General features: G+C 40.4%; 1 protein-coding gene across 5 annotated transcripts in view; it reads left to right on the top strand.

The window, feature by feature from the left end:
• Positions 1-2,099: 2,099 nt before the first annotated feature.
• The window catches only part of LOC137347694 (multivesicular body subunit 12B-like), a 211,120-nt gene continuing 191,612 nt past the window's right edge, over positions 2,100-21,607 (top strand). The window contains exons 1-3 of one of the 5 annotated variants that reach the window (XM_068012455.1): positions 2,100-2,427; positions 7,737-7,882; positions 21,088-21,210. In XM_068012455.1, the coding sequence (XP_067868556.1) occupies positions 21,097-21,210 (114 nt within the window). In that variant the 5' untranslated portion in view covers positions 2,100-2,427; positions 7,737-7,882; positions 21,088-21,096. Of the gene's footprint in view, positions 2,428-2,622; positions 2,721-7,736; positions 7,883-16,271; positions 16,384-21,087; positions 21,211-21,607 lie in introns of those variants that run through there. The other 4 variants (XM_068012454.1, XM_068012452.1, XM_068012453.1 and 1 more) reach the window with 4 other exon arrangements.

The raw sequence follows: 21,607 nt of genomic DNA, 5'->3' as shown, positions 1-21,607 counted from the left end.
TTTGAAATATAGTTGAACAGGACAGTAAGTTTACAAATCATCTGAGTCACCCTGAGCAAGCAGCTTTCGTGGGGGATGCTGTCAGATGCAAAGATACATCTGGCAAAAATTAATAAGTCAAAGTTCTGTCTTCCCTGTGTTCAATTGGAGAAAGTTCTGACCCATCCTTAATTTGATGTTGGGCAAGAGGTCTTGGCTCTCAGTGTCTCTTTACACATGTTGTCTTACAGCACATACAAAACATACATAAAACTGCCTTCACAAACTTCATAGTATATTATGTTCCAGGCAGATTATATTATACAAATAAAGGATACCTGGAAGTAAATTTAAAGCTGTAATTTCATTGTCAGGTTTGGAAAATTGTTGTAAACTAAGCTTTGTTCTTGTGGTTTAAGACTAATTGGAAGCTCCTGATAAGATTATCTTCTAATTTATTCCCAGACAGGCGTTATCACATATACGCAATATAAAGTTTTAATCCGAATAATACAACCTTGAAACATAAGCGTTAATTTTTACTTTTAACAAGTTATAAATGGAGCAACAGCTGCTGGGAATGCACTCTGCCGCTCCAGCAACTTTCCCTCCCAACTTCAGTAGTGGCTCCCAAGACTGATTTTTAGATCTCCTCTCTCTAAATACTATCCTTCTGAGCTTTCTCTGATTTTGAATCAGCACTGAGGGTTTAGACTGAAGTTGGCAGTTAGGAGAGAGAATGCTGCAGTTCTGGCTCTGCTGTCAGCCACTTAGACCTACTGCTAGTGCTTCAACTCCACTTCTATCTTTCAGTATTCAGGAGTAGTTCTGTTCCCCATTGCTCTCTAATGCTCCTGTTCCTTTCCCCATCCCTATCGCTTTTTTAGTTTCAAGACCTGTTCTGCATATTGGAGCCTCAATGGGATGCTGTTGCAGACTGTGAACATTAATCTTAAATGGGGGAACAGATTGCAAACCCACTCTTTTCCTGCAAGTTTGTGAGTTTCTAATCACTACTCACCCACCCAAAACTGACCTGGAGTTAAAATTGAGCCGAACTGTTTCACATTCTGACTGACTTGTTTTTATCTAAGTGCAGCTTCATGTGCTTAACTTTGTTTCTGATCTATCTCACTTTTATTTCATCACAGCTTTCACACCTAACATTTCCTTGGCATGGCCAACTCTCCATAAATACTCACATTTTACATGCATTTCTCAACTCGAAGCTGTAATCAGGGAGAAAATGGAGATCTAGTTGATTTGAGATTTTGTATTTAGCTTTAATGGCTTCCTTTAATCAGTTGTTCGACGAATGAACAAGGCAGACCTGTCAACATAAGGAGATTGTTGCCAGTGAGATTTATATATCTGATCAAAAAGATTGAGACCCATTGCAAGCTCATAAATACTTGGATATTCCTTTATTTTTAGGACTGATCCTTAAATTCAACTGTTAAACCCAATAAATGCCTGTGTGCACCTGCCAAGTCTCATCCACTTTGAAAATGTCATTTAGCTTGACAGAAACATAACTTCATGTGGTTAAGTCAGCAATATAATAAATAAAATTCAATGCTTAGATATTTTGTTACAGTTCATGCACAAGAAAATTATTGGCCGAGTGCAGTGAATGGTTTTATGTCGGCTGACAGAGGCAGCATGCAACACAAAGAAAAAGCGAAAAAAAGACTTGCATTTCATATAGTGCCTTTCAGGACCACCGGATGCCGCAAAGCGCTTTACAACCAATGAGGTACTTTTGAAGTGTAGCTACTATTGTAATGTAGGAAACATGGCAGCCAATTTGCACACAGCAAGCTTGCACAAACAACAATGGCCAGACAATTATTTTTGTGATGTTGATTGAGGCATAAATATTGGCCAGGACGTTGGGGAGAAGACACCTGCTCTTCTTTCAAATGCCGTGGCATTTTTTACGTCCACCCGAGAGGGCAGACGGGGCCTCGGGATTAACGCCCCATTGGAAAGACGGCACCTCTGACAGTGCGGCACCGCGCTGCGGTGTCAGCCTAGAATCTTGTGCTCACGTCTCTGGAGTGGGACTTGAACCCAAAAAACCTTCTGACCTCAAGAGGTGAGAGTGCTACCGACTGAGCCAGCTGAAAGAGAGGAGTTTTAATGTGGGTCAGCCTGAGCCTCTCGTTCCTGGGCAGGATCCCTCCTGTGGGTGTGTGGGTGATTGACAGCTGGGCTTGTGCTGCTCAGGGAGGGGGACATCGCAGGCAGGCTGGAGGTTCGGGATCAGCCTCCGCTCCTTTAATTCGGATGTTAAAGTCAAGCTGGGGCCGCTGCTTTCACTGAAGAGGGAGAGAGAGAGAGAGAGAGACAGGGAGATAACCTGGGTCCCCCCCCCCCCACTCTTTTCCTGTACATCCTTTAGCCAGTGCTAGTCTTTGTCGCGACTGTTGGTTTGTTTTTTATTTGGTAAGGATTTATCCTCCTCATTTTTGATTTTGTTGTCTTTGGTTTCGTTTCTGCTGCGTTCCGCTCTGCCGGCGGCCGGCTCGCCCCCTCAAGCCCGCTTCAGCGCTGCTTGTCGCCGCCTCACGGCTTCACGCAAGCCCGAGGCCTGAGGCCCGAGGAGGGGTGGGGGGTGGAATCTGCCCCTCCACTGACTCGTGCCTTTGTGTTTTATTAATTATTTATTGGGGAGGGGGTGGGTGGCCATGAAAAGCTGCTTTTGTGTCAGACGCAGGGACGAGGTGCCGCAATTAACAGTTAAGTTTATTTATTTTGTTTATTTAAAAAAAAGTTCCACTGGGCAACAGCGGGCTGAAATTTCATTGTGAAGTTAAAGCATTTTCAAGAGATTTATGAAATATATATATATATATTTGTAATGTAGTGGGTTTTGGATTAATGCAGGATAGTGAGGCCTTCAGGCCTTTAATGTTTAATCAATTTATTAGCCCTCCTGTCCACAGCTAGCTCTACATTCAATATTTCATTTCTCTCTCCATTGTGCTTCTTATTGACAATAAGAAGCATTTTAATGTAGTATCCCAATATTTGCCAACGTGTATCTTTACTATTGCATTTATTGAACCCGACCAGCCCCTGATCTGCAGTTTTATTGCTGTTAAATATAGGAATACATTCGATTTATTTCACTGGTTGTGAAGGCCCAGCTTTATTGCAACAATTTGTGAATTGACATCCCATACTTGCACAGCGTTTATGGCATCATTTTATTAGCTTGCTGAAGTCTCGGAATTAAGTTAAATCCTGCATAGTGCACTAACGGTTTTTTTTCCAAAAGAAAGCTTATTACTGTGAAATGTTGGATTTGCTTTAGGGAAAGTTTCTTGGGGCACACTTAATATTTCAGAGATCTACAATATGGTTTTTGTGTCAAAGACAGGGATCATGCACTTCATTGCATGAAGTATATGGAAAATTGTCAAAGTTGCTGCTTTTGATCATACAGGTCATACAGAAACAGAGTTAACGTTTCAGGTCTGTGACACTTCATCAGAACGGTTCTGAAGAAGGGTCACAGACCTGAAACTTTAACTCTGTTTTTATCTACACAGATGCTACCAGACCTGCTGAGTATTTCCAGCACTTTCTGTTCTCATTTCGGAGTTCCAGCATCCACGGTATTTTGCTCTTATTGTACAGGTACTGTGCTGTGCAACACTGGTTATGGCATGAATGGTGCCTTGCATGAATATCATTCTACAGTGTACATTTTTGAGAGTGTTGTCAGGAGTGGGAGATATCCAATTTAAATTATTTTTACAGGCAACTTTGAAGTCTATTAGAAATTTCTTGTATAGTGAACTTTGTCTTGCTGGTTTGTCATCCAAATTTAGATTTTCAGTTTCCTAAGTCTGAAAACCTTTCAATCTCTGAAGTATTATGCATTCCTTACAAAGCTCTTTCAGATCAAGGTTATGTTTCATAAAGTATTTAAGTCAGTACCCATTTTCATTTAATGTGTTGGAAAGAACTCCTGTTTTAAAATGCAACAACGGCATAATTTTCCCTCCTTATCCTGAGGATTCGAGTGGTGCTAGCAACCATCTGATACATTTCACAGATACTTGCTTTTCGTGAGTGTGTGTAGATCTTGATTATTGTGGGGCTATTTAATTGTAAAGGGCATCACAGCCTAGTCTGATCCTTTTGTCACTTGATGTCAAACGTGAACTTGTCAGTGTAGGTCATTGGTGTTTGAGGTGGGAAACCTGACAGATTTTTTACATCTCTAGACTGAGAAGCAAGGGGCAATTATAATATTCCAACTGTGATCATCTCACTCAGCACAGGTTGGAAATTTAAATAATGCCATTCTAAATTGCCATTTTGCTTAATTGTGCTAAATGTTGGGAACTGAAACATTTTTTGAATAGAACATGAAGTATAGTACCTAGGTGTACATCTGATCACTTGCTGTTCTGTGTGGTACATAAGAACACAACAAGAAATAGGAGCAGGAGTAGATTATTCAGCCCCTCGAGCCTGCTCTGGCATTGAATATGATTGTGGCTAATCTGATCGTGGCCTCAACTCTATGTTGATGCCTCTTCCCGATAACCCTTGACTCCCCTATAGTTCAAAAATCTGTATCAGCCTTGAATATGGTCAGTAACTCAGCCTCCTCAGCTCTCTGGAGTAGAGAATTTCAAAGATTCATGACTCTTTGAGAGAAGAAATTCCTTCATCTTAAATGGCAACCCCTTGTTCTAGTTCTAGATTCCCCACAAGGGGAAACCTCCTCAGCCTCTACCCTGTTAAACTCCTCAGAATCTTATATGTTTTAATAAAATCACCTCTCATTCTTCTAAACTCCAATGGGTATAGGCCCAATCTGCTCAACCTTTCCTCATAAGACAAACCCTTCATTCCAGGAATCAACCCAGTGAACCTTCTCTGAACTGCCTCCAATGCAAGTATATTCCTCCTTAAATAAGGAGACCAGAACTGTATGCAGTGCTCTTGGTATGGTCTCATCAACACTCTCTACAATTGTAGCAAGACTTTTCTCCTTTCATACTCCATCCCCCTTGCAATAAAAGTCAACATTCCCTTTGCCCTCCTAATTACTTGCCATACCTACATGCTACCTTTTTTATGTTTCATGCACAAGGACCCAGATCCCTCTGTACCACAGCATTCTATAGTTTCTCTCCAGTGAAATAATATTGTGCTTTTCTATTCTTCCTTCTCAAGTGGATAACCTCATGTCTTCCCACATTATACTCCCATCTGCCAAGTCTTTGCCCACTCTCTGAACCTATCTATATTCCTTTGCAGACTCTTCGTGTCCTCATAATTTGCTTTCCTATCTATCTTTGTATTGTCAAAAAATCTGGCTACAATGTAGTTGGTCCCTTCGTTCAATTCATTAATAGAGATTGTAAATAGATGAGGCACCAGCACTGATCCCTGTAGCACCCCAGTAGTTAGTTTGCCAACCTGAAAATGAGCCATTTATCCCGACTCTCTTTTCTGTTAGTTAGCCAATCCTCTATCCATGCTAATATATTACCCCCAACACCATGAGCTCTTATCTTGTGTACCTTATCGAATGCCTTTTGGAAATCCAAATAGACTATACTAGTTCCCCCTTTATCCACCCTTCTCAATACATCCTCAAAGAACTTTAATAAATTTGTCAAACACAATTTCCTTTTCATACAATCAAACAGAGCCAACATGGTTTTATTATGATTTTCTAAATATCCTGCTACTACTTCCTTAATAATGGATTCCAACATTTCCCAATGACACGTTAGGCTAACTGGCTTATAGTTTCCTGCTTTCTGTCTCCCTTCTTGAATAAGGGTGTTATATTTGTGGTTTTCCAATCCGCTGGGATCTTTCCAGAATCTAGGGAATTTTTGAAGATTACAACCAATGCATCCACTCTCTGCAGCCACTTCTTTTAAGACCCTAGGACATAGCCCATTAAGTCTGGGGGACTTGTCAGCCTTTATTCCCATAAGTTTGCTGAGTACTTTTTGTATAGTGATAATTGTTTTATGTTCCTCCCTTTTGCCCCCTGATTTTATACTATTATTGGGATTTTTTTGTGTCTTCTACTATGAAGACAGATACAAAATATTTGTTCAACGTCTCTGCCATTTCCTGTTTCCCATTATTAATTCCTCAATGTTTACTTTAGCTACTCTCTTTATGTACTTGCAGAAGCTCTTATGGTCTGTATATTTCTCTTATTATATTTGCTATTATTTCTATATTTACTCTCATAATCTATTTTCTCTTAAGTCATCTTTTGCTGGTTTCTAACTTTTTATTCCCAATCTTCTGGTTTATCACTAATCTTAGCAACATTGTATGCCTTTTCTTTCAATTTGGTGCCATCCTTAACTTCCTTAGTTAGCCACAGATGGTTCATTCTTTTTGTTGAGTATTTGTGCACGCTTTCTGCAGTGGATGCTATTGGATGTGCCAGTTCATGGATAAAATAAGAAAAATAAAGTTAATTTAAAAAGGAAAAGTGAAAGTTTTGTTTCACCTTTCCCACCGTCCCCCAATGATTCACTGGGTAATTATACATGTGCTCAAATATTAAGGCATGTAAACCATGTATCCCTAGGTTTATCCATAATCATTTCCCAATCTGAACCGGGCCCATAATGATTGCCTTTAGCATCCTCGGAGGTGAAAAATTGTTAGGGACACTTTTTAAAAATAAAAAATATTCTCGGCTGTCGGTGATCCCACATTTATTACCTGTCTGTTATTGCCCTGAAAAGGTGGTAGGGTGATTGTTTTTGCAATTGAGTAATTTGCTAGGTCAAAGTGCATTAGGAGTAATTTGAACCAGTTGTTTTTTTTTAACAAAATGCTTTCATGGTCATTTTGTTTCTCAGATGTTCCGCAAATGACCAGATTTATTGAATTCATTTCCATAACTTGCCATGGTGGGATTTTTACTAATGGTGTTTTTATGATTATGATTTGGTTTCTAGAATCAGTATGCTCTGAAATCCACTCTTAAAAGTTTTGTATCCATATCATTCTTGCTGCTGATCAGTGCTCATGTCGCACTGCTGTATATGTGCAGGTTTGGAATTTGGAAATGACCAGTTTAGAGTGAGCAGTGCTCTGTTACATATCTAGGTTGCTTCCTAAGGTGTAACAGAACACTGCTGTCTGTTATATCATGTGAAGAGTTTAGGAAGATGATAAGTATTGTTGCAGCATGAATATTGCTTTTAGGTTTAAAAAATGAGTAGCCACAAAAATCTTGTCAAATATTGAACAATTTTTTTGTACAACCGTTTCGCAGTTGACAGTCTTTGTTTATAGAAGAGTTTTTATTTGTGTGCAGGTGAGGCAATATAATTCCATATAAAAATGAAATCTTGTTACGTTTGTCTCTTATTTGTGATTATGTCGATTATTTAGCAGTTCTGGATTTTTGGAAACCTTTTATTTCTGTATGTACAGCATTGAAAGTTAGAATGGCCATTTATATTTATTACATTTGCTGCATTTCCAATCTGAAGGCAATTTACTGAGGGGATTAATTTGCTTATATATTATTCAGAGGTAGCGAATTATGTTCTACCTTTCCCTGTTCCCTTTTCCCTTCCCCCCCCCCCCATACCAAGACTTGTACCAAACAGTCTAGATTCTCATTTCAGTGAATAGATCACTTCAAAAGTCTGAATGTAAAGCATTTTTCAAAAACTTGATACTTTCATAGAACAGATTGATCTTAAGATGAAAACAAATGTAACCATACTTCTGTATTGTAGGACCTCTGTATTAGAGGCCTGTTACCCGACCCAAACCCAATGGGACCTGACGACATGTGTCGGGTTGGGCTCATCTTCCGGGGCCGGCTTTCGGGCTCAGGTCGGGGCCGAGCCCAGGTCGAGTTGGGTCGGGTCGGACACACACGGTAAGTGCTCTGCTGGTAAGTATTAAAAATAAAAAAACTTACCTGAGCTGGGAGTCCAGGACGAAACTGAGTCTGCGCAGTGAGCGAGTGACGTCACTATGACGTCTCGCGCACGCGCTGCAGCTTCTTGCAGGTTCGATGTCAGGAAGGTAAGTAAATGTATGGTCGGGTTGGCCCGAGTAGTGGCGGGTTTGGGTTGGGTCGGGCTCGGTGCCAAATCGGAGGGATTTGGGCCGGGTTGGGCTAGAGCCCGCTGTGGTTCGGTTGGGTTCGGGTCAGGTTCTTTTTCCTGACCTAAAGCAGGCCTCTACTCTGCATTGGGATGATGATGTAGAATGCTCAGCCATTTTTGCAAGGTCATTTCAGAACCCCAGTGGCAATATTATGGCTCATGCACGTCAACAATTTAAGAGTTGCTCATATTATTTCTGTGGTTTTCTATTTTTGGCTGTGAACTATCACTCAGACTCCTTCTGGCCAGGTGTAAGAAATTGCAACTTACTTAAACGGGATCTATGAAATTATTCCATTTCTATATTCTAATATTTGTTAAACTATGTTTTCTCCCCCCCTCCCCCCCATGCCCAACCCCTCAATTTATAAGTTACATTTATATGCAGCATTGGAGGAGTTTCATATTTGCACATGATGATTTGGTACAGTGGCAGTTAGGGTTGGATCTTTACAAATAGATGTTTGAGACTTTAGTTTTGTTGTTTCTGAGATAACTTTACACAAGATTTCACTTGTTGACCTCTGTGTTCTTCTGTTGCAGTGGTTATATGTAGTATTTTAGTTGATTTTAACAAAACTTAACTGCGGAGGAAGATGAAATCTAGACATGGGGCAGTTCTGGGTGGCTGTAAGTAATTTGTGGAAAAAGTGATATCACGCTGCTCTACAACCTGCAGCCGTTCGCTAATAGATATTCAGTAAATACATTCAGGAAATGGATTCAACAGACACATTTTAAGGAGGATGATTGTCATACATGTGTATTTAGTCAGGATGTGGTATTTTCAGTAGACTGAAGTGGATTGTGTAAATTTGTTGCCAGAGGCCAAGGGGCAAATTCCATTCTTTTTCACACTTTCAGTAGAATGAACAATAGTTTTAATGTCTATGCTGCCAGTAGCTTCACAGTGTTTGGATGAGCCATTTAAAAAAAAATCTAGCTCGTGCACCATGATGATGAAACAGACCCACATAAATAAAGCTGTTTAAAATGTCGGGGTTAACTATTACTTTAACTGGGTGGCGCAGTGGTTAGCACCAGGGACCCGGGTTCGATTCCAGGTACTGCCTGTGTGGAGTTTGCAAGTTCTCCCTGTGTCTGCGTGGGTTTTCTCCGGGTGCTCCGGTTTCCTCCCACAAGCCAAAAGACTTGCAGGTTGATAGGTAAATTGGCCATTATAAATTGTCATTAGTGTAGGTAGGTGGTAGGGAAATATAGGGACAGGTGGGGATGTTTGGTAGGAATATGGGATTAGTGTAGGATTAGTATAAATGGGTGGTTGATGTTCGGCACAGACTCGGTGGGCCGAAGGGCCTGTTTCAGTGCTGTATCTCTAATCTAAATTATATTTTGACAATTTTAAATAAAACACTTTAAAAAAAAAAAAAACTGCCTATCCTTTCATTTTTCCTGTTCTTTCTTTTGTATTATATTTTAACTTTTATTGTACTTCTCTCACATTTTCTTTTCGTTTTTTGCTTATTTCAATTCAAATGTGTTTCTCCTGTCAGTTTCTCTTGGCTTTCTCAATCTGTGTATGGCACAAAAGATGAGTCTCCAAATTAGTCTCCAATTGGCTAACCTACAGCTCCAAATTTTTCTTTCCAGTTAAGGCACTGAACACCTTTGCCAGAGTTGCTATGATTCTGCAGGCACCAGGCTAACCTGTTCTGTTACAATCGGAGTGGCATTCAGAAGCTCAAATTGGTTCAAGTGCCAAGCGTAATAGCTTAGAACTGAGCAGTTTTTATCAGCAAAAGTTCAAGAGGATAGATCTAACCCAAATTAGTTGAGAGTGCTTGATTCAACATTTTGGCATTTCAGAGCCTACTTTTATAAATTTAATTGGTGTGTCTGAATTCAAATGTGAACGTGAATGGTGAGTTTTAGTGGACTATTTGAATATGGTGTAGTTGAGGCCAAATGCAAACCTAGCTTCACACAATATATCTGCACATGCACGCATTTGCAGCACAGGATGTTGGATACAAATTGGGAGTGGAAAGCACTGACTTTTCTTGTTTTTTTTCCAGCTATTTCCCCAGGAGAACTGAAGCCATTTTTGGCATCCCTTGTTGAAATGAGATAACTCAACACATGCAGGGATCAAAAGTGGAATCTAGTTGCTTGTACCCCTCCCCCCTTCCCCCAAGGGGTTGACTCGGATCCTATCCTTGACTTAAATCCATGTGTATATATGTTTCCTAATGGGTCACTAGACAGTGATTAAGAGGAGGATTTCTGGCTTCTATCCTCACTATTTTTAATTGTAGTGAAGTTCTTCTAAGCTGAGTGGTTACTTCGGAGAGGACTATTATCTAGTGTATGTAATGGTCAGGAAAAATATGTAGCCCACAATCAAATCTTCAGTTAAAACACCAGTGCAAGTGCCCATTGATGGTAAGAATTTGTGATTTCAGGTTGAGGAATAATGCTTAAATTGATTTTGCTAGATTTACTGCACCATGTGCCTTTCTACAGTTCCATTGAAAACAGATTTGAAAAGTGTTACACGTGAATTCGATACTCTTGGTTGAGTTTTTACAGTGTTTGCCTTAATTTGTAATTCAACTTAATTTTAGAAAATTTCATAGCTCTTGTATTTTCTTTTGTGGCAGGTGGTCATAAATGGCTGTCTTAGTTTATTTTCAGTTGTCTTTCTGTGGAATTGGTAGATTGATCAGTACGTACATTGCCTCCTTTTCTAAAGGTTCATTGCAGCTGTTCCAGTGGTTGGGGGACTGACTGACTTTATTGCTATTGTGACAGATGGTATGTCAGTCATGTTCACCAGATAGTTAACCTGGGTTGGAGTGTCAGGTGCTTGGCTGTCTTTATCTGTAGTGAACTGTGTACTGTACAGAAGATGGAAGCCCATAGAATTAAGGGGAAGATGGTGATATGGATACAAAATTGGCTCAGTTACAAAAAGCAAAGGGTGGTGGTAGATGGATGTTTTTCAGACTGGGAGTTGGTTTGCAGTAGTGTTTCCCAAGGATCAATTTTGAGTCCATTACTCTTTTCAATTTTTATAAACGACCTTGACTCGGGTGTAGGAAGCAGCATTATAAAGTGTGCTGTTGATATGAAACTTGGGAAAGTAGTCGATACTGATGAGGATAGTTATAGGCTTCAGGATAACATAGACAGGATGCTGAAATGGGCAAAAGCATGGCGGATGGAGCTCAATATGGAGAAGTGTGAAGTGATGCACTTTTGGGAGGGCTGGGGTATATAAAATGATGAGAGGCATAGATAGGGTAGATAGCCAGAGTCTGTTTCTAATGGTTGGAGTGACTAAAACTAGAGGGCATAGGTTTAAGGTGAGAGGGAGGAGGTTTAAAGGGGATCAAAGGGGTAAATTTTTCACACAAAGAATAGTGGGTATCTGGAATGAGCTGCCCGAGGAGGTGGTGGAGGCAGGAACTGTAGCGACATTTAAGAGGCATCTGGACAGGTACTTGAATGAGCAAGGCAAAGAGGGATATGGAATTAATGCAGGCAGGTGGGATTAGTATGGATAGGCATTATGGTCGGCCTGGACGCATTGGGCCGAAGGGCCTGTTTCTATGCTGTATGACTCTAATATGGAAAGACCAGTATATTATAAAGCACATGATTTTGAAAAGTGTAGACGAACAGAGAGACCTTGATGTCCAGATGCACACTTCCTTAAAGGTGGCAGGGCAAATTAAAGTGGTTAACAAAACATATGGATTACTTGGGTTTATAAATGGAGGAGTAGAATATAAAAGCAAAGGGACGATGCTAGAATTTTATAAATTGCTGGTTAGGGCTCAACTGGAGCATTGTGGACAATTCTGGGCATCACACTTCAGGCAAAATGTAAAAACCTTAGGAAGGGTACTGAGGAAGTTTACCAGGATGCTAGCAGGGATGAGGAACTTCTGTTATGAGGAGAGATTGGAAAATTTTAGGAGGGATTTCGTTGGACGAGAGAAGGTTAAGAGGTGATCCAGTGGAAGTTTTCAAGATGGTGAGAGGTTTTGATAGAAATTACTCCTTCTGGCAACTGGGTCAATAACTAGAGGTCATAGATTAAAAATCATTGGCAACAAATCTAGACGGGAGATGAGGAGAAATGTTTTCACTGGGTTGTCAGGATCTAGAATGGTCTACCTGAAAAGCTGGTTGAAGCTGATTCCATAAATAATTCTAAAGGAGAGTTGGACAGGTCGTTGAGGATGAATAACTTTACAGGGTTAAGGATAAAAGGCATGACTGGGCATCCGAAGAGCCAGCAGAGGCACGATGAGCTGAATGGCGTCCTTCTGTGGTGTGTTTCTATGATTATTTTTATAGACTACTATTACTTCTGGAGTCCCCAAAAATGAGGCATTTTAGTTTTGGAATGCTGACTTCAAATATAGCAATTGGAAAAACGTCGTAATTCATATGAAAAACATGTGCAAATGTCTTGCTGCATCTGAACATTTACTTTTATGTTGTTTTTATAGTTACTTGGTGGTCACCTGAGGAAAAATAAATTAATCGTGTTTAGTAAATGATTAACCAAGGGGTGTTATTAGAAAATGGACAAAATATTTTGTGACCTGAGATCAATAAATGACTTTTTTGAAATGCAGAAAGTCATTGAATATAGTGCACTGCAAACACAAAAGTACTTTTTTTTTTAAGATGAGTATGATGCAGATAAAACTTGTCTTCAGGATCATATATATAGACAAATCACTTGTAAAAAGAGTGCTTACCTTTTACTTTTAACAATGAATCTGTAATGTAGATATAAAGCTTCTGCTTGAGGCAAAAATAAACAGTCTTTTTAGATACCCAACAAATGCTACTGGGCCACCCCAGATGTTTTTTTTTCATCAAAGGAATGTGACTTGTGTTTGATGGTAATCACAATGGTGTATCATCTGCCTTGAACGCTGCTTTGTGCATGTTATAGTGCTTTTGTCATGCTTTAAGACAGGCTACAGCACAGTTTGCCATTCACTGTCAATTTTTTTTCCCCGTGCTCCACTGAAATTTCAATATTTCCCACTCATCCTGGTCGGAATCCACAGGCCTTGAGGAAACTGCCACCACCCCCTCCCCTCCCCTCCTCCCACCCACCACACTGGCCTTTCTTTTACACCATGATCAGATTCTGTTGTTTTCCGGCAAGATGCTGGCCAGTCTTGATTTTTTTAAAAATTATGTAACGAAGCTTCTGAGCCACTTTCCCCCCCCCCCCCCCCCTCAAGCTTGAGTGCAGCTAAAGGGGGAAAAGATGAATCATTCAAAGGAATACTTGTTAGAGTGCCAATGAAAAATGGCAAGATGATGATGGAGTAAAAAGAAAGTTAAAAGATTAGAGAATAAAGTAAAAATGTATAAAATTGGAAAGGAATTAAAAATCATACGGGAGAAAAGAAATGTTTCCTATATATCCTGTATAATTTAATGTGTTACAAAAACTTCTTGCCTCATCTGTTTTGTGACATGTCCCAATAAACAAGGGAAATGTACTTTTGTCCCAGTAACTACCTGCATGGAAGATACTTGTGAAGTCTTGCAGCCTTCTGAATAAATTGCCAGCACATGCAAAGTTGTACGAAAGCTGCTTGCGTAGCCATAAATGGCTAACTTAGCTTTTTATTTTGTCTGATGAGTATCATGAAGATTTAGAAAGTAAACCATAATTAATCAGTTGATTTTTTTCAGCTTCCAAAGGCTATGTTCAGCATGTATACAATAATATGACTTAACAGGCTGATTTGGAAGATTTAAAATCCAAGTACATTGTAAAATGAGAAATCAAACATACATCTACTGTTATACCATATCAAGCTTTTTAAAAATTGCTTACAATATATCAGCATAAATGCTGGAAAGCTAAGGCTTATATTTGTGATTTAACAAACAAATATAATTTCCCAGGCTTGTACCTTCAGTACAGATATTTTACAGATTTTTTTTATAGTTGTTCCTGGGATGTGGGTGTGGCTGGCTGGGCCAGCATTTATTGCCCATCCCTAATTGCCCTTGAGAAGGTGGTGGTGAGCTGACTTCTTGAACTGCTGCAGTCCATGTGGGGTAGATACGCCTACAGTGCTGTTAGGATGGGTGTTCCGGGATTTTGACCTAGCGACAGTGAAGGAACGGTGATATAGTTCCAAGTGAGGATGGTGTGTGGCTTGGAGGGGACCTTGAGGTGGTGGTGTTCCCATGCATCTGCTGCCCTTGTCCTTCTAGGTGGTGGAGGTCGCGGGTTTGGAAGGTGCTGTCTAAGGAGCCTTGGTGCGTTGCTGCAGTGCATCTTGTAGATGGTGTATACTCCTGCCGCTGTGCATCAGTGGTGGAGGGGATGCCAATCAAGCAGGCTGCTTTGCCCTGGATGGTGTCAAGCTTCCTGAATGTTGTTGGAGCTGCACCCATCCAGGCAAGTGGAGAACATTCCATCATACTCCTGACTTGTGCCTTGTAGATGATGGACAGGCAAGAGGTGAGTTACTCCCCACAGGATTCCTAGCTTCTGACCTGCTCTTGTAGCCGCGGTATTTATATGGCTATTCCAGTTCAGTTTGTGGTCAATGGAAACCCACAGGGTGTTGATAGTGTGGGATTCAGCAATCGTAATGCCATTGAACATCAAGGGGAGATGGTCAGATTCTCTCTTGTTGGAGATGGTCATTGCCTGGCAGTTGTGTGGCACAAATGTTACTTGCCGCTTAACAGCCCAAGCCTGGATGTTGTCCAGGTCTTGCTGTATATGGACAAGGGCTGCTTCAGTATCTGAGGAGTCGCGAATGGTGTTGAATCTTGTGCAATCATCAGCAAACATCCCCATTTCTGACCTTATGATTGAAGGAAGGTCATTGATGAAGCAGCTGAAGATGGTTGGGCCTAGGACACTACCCTGAGGAACTCCTGGATGTCCTGGAGCTGCGATGTTTGACCTCCAACAACCGCAACCATCTTCCTTTGTGCTAGGTACGAGTCCAACCAGCGGAGATTTTTCCCCCTGATTCCCATATTTACTCCAGTTTTGCGAGGGTCTCCTTGATGCCATACTCAGTCAAATGCTGCCTTGATGTCAAGGGCAGTCACTCTCACGTCACCCCTGGAGTTCAGCTCTTTTGTCCATGTTTGAACCAAGGCTATAATGAGGTCAGGAGCTGAGTGACGCTGGCGGACCCCAAACTGAGTGTCAGTGAGCAGGTTATTGCTAAGCAAGTGCCGCTTGATAGCTTTTACTTCCAGATTTTTATTAATTGAATTCAAATTCCACTTTCTGCCGTGTTGGGATTTGAACCCATGTCCCCAGAGCAATACACTGGGTTTCTGGGTTATTAGTCCAGTCACTACGCCAACGCCTCCCCTTTAATGTTTTATACTGAAGAACTAGTACAGTGCTGAACTGTCTGAAGGACATGTTCAGAAAACATCAGGGCGATGTCATGATTCTGAATATCTCTTGTACAGTGGGTTCTGTCTTATGCCATGGATACAGTAGGCCTAATGTTAAACTGCCAGCGTTGACTTGTTTGTGAAATAATTGAAGAATTGTGTAGCATTCTCTGCCACATATCGGAAGAGCCCGTTTTACTGCAAGTAGTTGTTCACATAACAGATTAATTGTAGAAGATGAATAAAAGTCATCCATATGGACAACTATCTGATGTAGTAGCATACATTTTGATAATGTAGGCAGTGAAGTTACTATTTCATTATTGCCATTTAATTATGACAGAATAAATTTTAGACTTGTATGTGGTTCAGGGAGTTTCCTTGTTATGACTTAAAATTGTGTGGGAGGTTTCGGGTATTTCACAAAGGTGGCCCTCTAAGAATGGCTTGGAGCAGTTCTGGTCTCAACATGTTTCTATAAGCAGTAATGGATTATGTTGAGGGACTGAAAACTGTCTTTTAATGGTATCGGTCAAAAATGATATAACTGAATCTTAACTGAGCCACATTTACTGCCTCTAACTGCAGAGCTGAGGTTGAAATGACACTCATTTTCTGACATTTGAAACATTTAATCTGAGATAAAAATACTCCTTTCATTGAACTGATTTTATTTCGGAGTTTGTCCAAAGGTAATTTGGTTTTAGTTCCTCTTCCGGTTTATGATTGTTTTGCTTTCAGTGTTGTGTCTTAACCTCTCTACACACTCAAGTCAGACTTTCTCTAACTGCATTCCTCTGTCAATTAAGTTGCCTATCTGGATAACTGTGACCAAACTTGCCATCATATTTCTAATCAAAATTGAATAGAACTGGATAAACATTGGAAGGTAAGAAAAGAGTTATTAAAGTCAACAACTTACTCAAACTTCCTCATTTCAATTTTGTTTTTAACGAATAACAGTGCTATGTTCTAAAGGTAGGAATATAAATAAGCACTGGTATTACTACTTTCTGCTTCAGTCTCTTCCATGGTACCTGTGAGTTCGCTTTCTCCTCCCCTTCCCCCTCTTTTCTTCCCCCCCCCCCCCCAACCCAACCGTAGTTCTGTTTCTAAAACAACTCTGTTTCTCACTGTGATACCTCAGCAGTTCATTAAATTGCCATGGATTGTGGAGGAATTGTAATGCCCTGTTCAGAATTTAGATCTGTTTTAGATACTTCTCGGGTTCAGTGGCATCATTCTCCTTTTAAGCAGTCTGAGTGCTTTTTGGAGTTGACTCATCCCGCTCTTTCTGCAGTTGCACAATAGCATAACCCAGGGATGTAACAAGAGTGTCCTTTAGGTATCTGGATACTTGTATTTCGCACATATATCTCTTGTGTCTTTATGAAGGTGGACCAAGTTAGCTTTGCACAAGGAGGTGAATTTGATTGGGATTGTAAACTGCTTTATTTCGCAGTAAGCTGAAATAGAGGGAGCAATGGATATGATCAGAATTGTGTCGTTCAATCAGCACAGAAGTTCAGTTAGTATTTGTGTAATGATATAGTGAACATGTGACATCACCCTATTTGATGGGCTGTTTTACTTAATTTAAACAGAATAATCCTGAATCCTGTCCTACAGTCTTGTTATAGAACCACTCTATGCAGTACCCTGTCTTTTACAAAAGACTGACTGCCTTTCTGATGTCTTGTGTTGTGATTTTTTTAAAAAAACCTCGAACCGTATCAAAAACACCATCCCTCTCATAGACTGACAGAGATCAAAGGGCTTTCCACCACATCAATGAGAGCTTTCAAGTACTTGGCAAACTAGCAAATTGCTCATTTAGACTTTGGGGCGAGTAACTTCAATTAGCATATTAGTCACCTTTAATCCAGGGTTCCTCTTATTTTTAAAAAAATTTGTAGGGGATACACATTGCTTTAAAAGCTCACCATTAAAGTAACTTTTTCCTGCTGCTTTGATGAAAAAAGGAATGGGGGAATATGGAAATTTGGCGCAGTTTAACTGTACTTACAATTGAATGTTTCAAAAAGAAAGACAGACTTTGCATCTATATAGCCCTTTACATGACCACCAGACATCTCAAAGTGCTTTACAGCCAATGAAGTACTTATGACGTCTAGTCACTGTTGTAATATAGGAAACACAGCAACTAATTTGCGCACTGGAAACTCCCACAAACAGCAGTATGATAATGACCATACCATCTGTTTTTGTGATGTTGATTTGAGGGATAAATTGGCCAGGAAACCAGGGATAACTGCTCTGCTGTGCTTCAAAACAGTGACACCTGAGCAGGCAGATGGGACCTCAGTTTAACGTCACATCCGTAAGATGGCCCCCTCCAACAGTACAGCACTCACTTAGTACTGCACTGGAGTGTCAGCCTTGACTTTTTTTTGTGCTCAAGCCTTGGAGTAGGACTTGAACATGGAACCTTGTGACTCTGGTGAGAGTGCTGCCAATAGAGCCATGGCTAACACTGAACTTGCATTTAATGTTAGCCTACTGTGTACATTTATGTTTGCATAGAAGGGAGATTTGCTCTTTGCCTCCCCCGCCCCCCGACCAGAGGTTTGCCCAGGGCATTATTTTTCAATAATTCTTCTGGTCGACAGCAGGCAAGAGAATTATTCTGTAATTGTTTTGGCAGACTGGAGCAAAAGTAATTTCTGGGGGTGGTTAGTTTCTTCTCTGTCGAGATATGAAAATCAGAACCATTTTTTTTTAACTTGATCGGAAGCAACGTACTTCCAGTTACTAATGTTAGAAGCTTTACTCATCAAGATAAAAATAGGAAATGTATATTAAGTGACTTTCCTGCTCTTCAATATTAATGTATTGAGCTATCAAACTAGGTTGATGTAGGTTCTACGGCTGTGGTGACAAAACTGCAATTAAAACAGCTCTGGTCTTCAACAAAGTTTTATATCCGGCAATATTTTAAAATTTTTCACGTTGAAAGGAATTATTTTAGACTTTATACAGTTTACATTCCTGTATGCAACTGGTGCACTTTACTACTCCACTGCTAAGCACCACCTTTCTGTTAGCAGAAGAATCCCAGTCTTTGTCTTAAGTTTCATTGTTATTGAATTGTCTGACAAATCTGTTATGACTATATTGATTCCTTTTTATTAAAACTGAAATGCCAATAATATGTTATGGCTGAATGTCATGTTGTAATGTACTCCCTTTTTTGCTAAGTGATATCTGTTTTTATGATGCACCTCAGGAGAATGTAAATACTTTTTTGAGTCAACTACAGGCAGTGTGCAACCAAACTGTGGTACAAAGTAAATATGCACTCTACAACTTCGCCAAGCTTTGCACTCTTCTCCCCTTCCTATTTCATCCTTTTTTCATTTTTGATTGTGTTTTTGTTTTTGAAATCTTCTGACTCTGAAATCTGTTTATGCTTTCAAGTAGAATACAATTAGCATAGAAATATGGAAGGAGTGAAAAGGGCAAGATCCTTGTCTAAAATTCAGGGTAGTTTTAGCTCTGTATTGGACACAAGCACATGAAGTAGGTCTGCCAGTAGTCACAACCTCAGCTGAGACCGTTCTCTATAAGATAAGAGATATGAACTGTTAACGGCCAGGTGAGGAGGGGGTCTCAGGCTCCCCTTCTCTGGTTTGACTACAACAGGGTTTATCCTTTTTTAGCACAGCGATTGAACTTACCACTTCAGTGAGTGCTTGCTCCTGTTCCTCGAATATAATTGCCAAAGAACCAATCAGACAGATTTTCTTGAGTTTAAACAAGAAAGATATAAGTTTATTATTCTTAACGCTCTAAACCGGTTAAAATTGCTAAAAATATGCTACGCTTTCATGCACTCATTCATACGAGAGTCTCTCTCTCTCGCGCACACACATGCACAAATTACAGAGGGAAAACAGAGTTAAGTGGTTGGAGTAGAGTCCGGAATAAACGGAATTTAAATGCTAATATCAGTCCGAGTCCTCAGTTGCAAGTGTAGTCCTGAAGTTCTCACTGGGCCACATGCACAATTGTGGGCTTGCTTCTCAGGTTCCGGAAGGCAGAAGAGGGGGTTCAGTCATTGTACCCTAGTTGTTGGTAGTGGTGGTCTGTAGGCTGGAGGCTTTACTGGTTGGAGATGGGGCTTCTCTGGATCTTTACTGGAGAGCGAGAGAGAAAAAGAGCTGCTCTGTGGATGGCTTCTCAGTTACTGTTCTCCTTCTGAGTGACCAAGCTTTGTCTCTCCAGAGCTGCATAAGCAGTCACATGACATTCCAAAACCTCTTTGTTTTTAATGAGGTCCTTCTGGTAGCTTCTCAGATATTCAAGGCTTTACCCCTCAAGCTGTCCAGTCACACTTGGTGGGGGTTGACTCTTTCAAAGTCAATGGGTGTTGATGGCTCCTGATGTCTGTGTTGATAAAGCCATTTCAGGTAATTTAATCAGAGGTCCGTGCCATTGTTCTGGCTAGGTTGAATCAGTCATGTTGTCTTCAGTCTGATCCTTTTGGTGTTTCAAATGTAAATTTCAGTGGCCATCTTGGCTGCCAGGTTACTCTTTTTAAAAAAAAAAGTTATTTGTAGTAATTTCCAGTAAAAGTCTCAGGCAAGGTTCCAACCGATGAAATTAATATTTCCCATTTGACATATAGGGTTTTCACGACAGTACTTAGTAGGTCGCTAATACACTAAATTACAGAGAAAGGTATTTCCCATTAACTTATTAAAACACTTGAAACCCCACACCATATTTATACGTTACACAGTGTTCTCATTTGAGTCGGTAGCTTTGCAGTTAAAAGTCCCAAACTCCTCCCAGTTGCAATGGGTTGGATCTCCCAGTCCTTAACAAAGCCAATGTCCTCTTTTCTCACTTCTTCTGAGCACACATTGAACTGGACTTCTGTTAATAAGGCAATTTCTGGTGACCCTGTTGATCTTTTCTCCTCCGCAAACCATGATCCTTCAAATCATAGCAGCCTTTCGCTGTATCAAGTGTTCTGAGAGCACCCTGCCACCATCCCACCCGATTTATATGCTCTCCCCACCTCTAAATCCGCCGTGGGGGAGAGCATAAAATTCTCTTGGTGTGAGATCACATCTCCTCCGCTCTATTTTATACTGAATCAAAAATCATAAAAAGGAGTCTAAGTGACAACTTGCAATGCAGTATTTTGTCTTTGTCTTGCAGTACATTGTATAGCAGCCTACTGCTCTAATGAATGAACTAGTGACTTGAGACTTCCAGACCAGTGCAATTGTACTCAATGTTTACACAACTGAGTTATTCAAGGAAATCTCTTTTTTCCAAATATTGTGATCTTCTAGATCAAAGCTGCATTGCTGAATTGTCCAAAAGCAGCACTTAAAATTATTACAGTAGCTTACAGCATGAAAAACTTTCCACTTCTGTGCTGTTCTACTGACGATGACATGTTTCTGTGTTTAGATTCATGCGTTATTGTCTTAAGATTTTCCTTACAGCCAAGAGATTAGGTGCCTGTAGTATTCTATGATTGGTAGTATATATTCTGTATTGTGTGCTTTTGGTAGTTCAAATTCAAGAAAGGTTGTATGTTTTTCTTTCCTCTTTTCAGTCTCGCTCAATGATGCCCGAATTGTGGGATCTGTCTGAAGCCTTGCCGGATTTGTCTATGGATCCAATTACTGGTGTTGGAGTGGTTGCATCTCGATATCGAGCACCTACCAGTTATGAAGTAGTGAGTACGATTTCTGTATTCTGAGGTGCTTTTTGGGACCTGATAGTATTTTTAAGTAGAATACATTTACATGAATCGGCTACCCAACACCCCCACCACCACCCAAAGAAAAGCCTTTGAAAGACATAGTTCCAAGTCAGGATGGTGTGTGACTTGGAGGGGGACTTGCAGTGGTGGTGTTTCCATGCATTTGCTGCCCTTGTCCTTCTTAGTTTAGTTTAGAGATACAGCACTGAAACAGGCCCTTCGGCCCACCGAGTCTGTGCCGACCATCAACCACCCATTGACACTAATCCTACACTAATTCCATATTCCTACCACATCCCCACCTGTCCCTATATTTCCCTACCACCTACCTATACTAGGGGCAATTTATAATGGCCAATTTACCTATCAA

The sequence above is a fragment of the Heterodontus francisci genome, chromosome 32, assembly GCF_036365525.1.
Source record: "Heterodontus francisci isolate sHetFra1 chromosome 32, sHetFra1.hap1, whole genome shotgun sequence".
Classification (NCBI taxonomy): Eukaryota; Metazoa; Chordata; class Chondrichthyes; order Heterodontiformes; family Heterodontidae; genus Heterodontus; species Heterodontus francisci.
The sequence above is the reverse complement of the archived record's forward strand: the minus strand, read 5'-3'. Positions and strand labels throughout refer to the sequence as shown.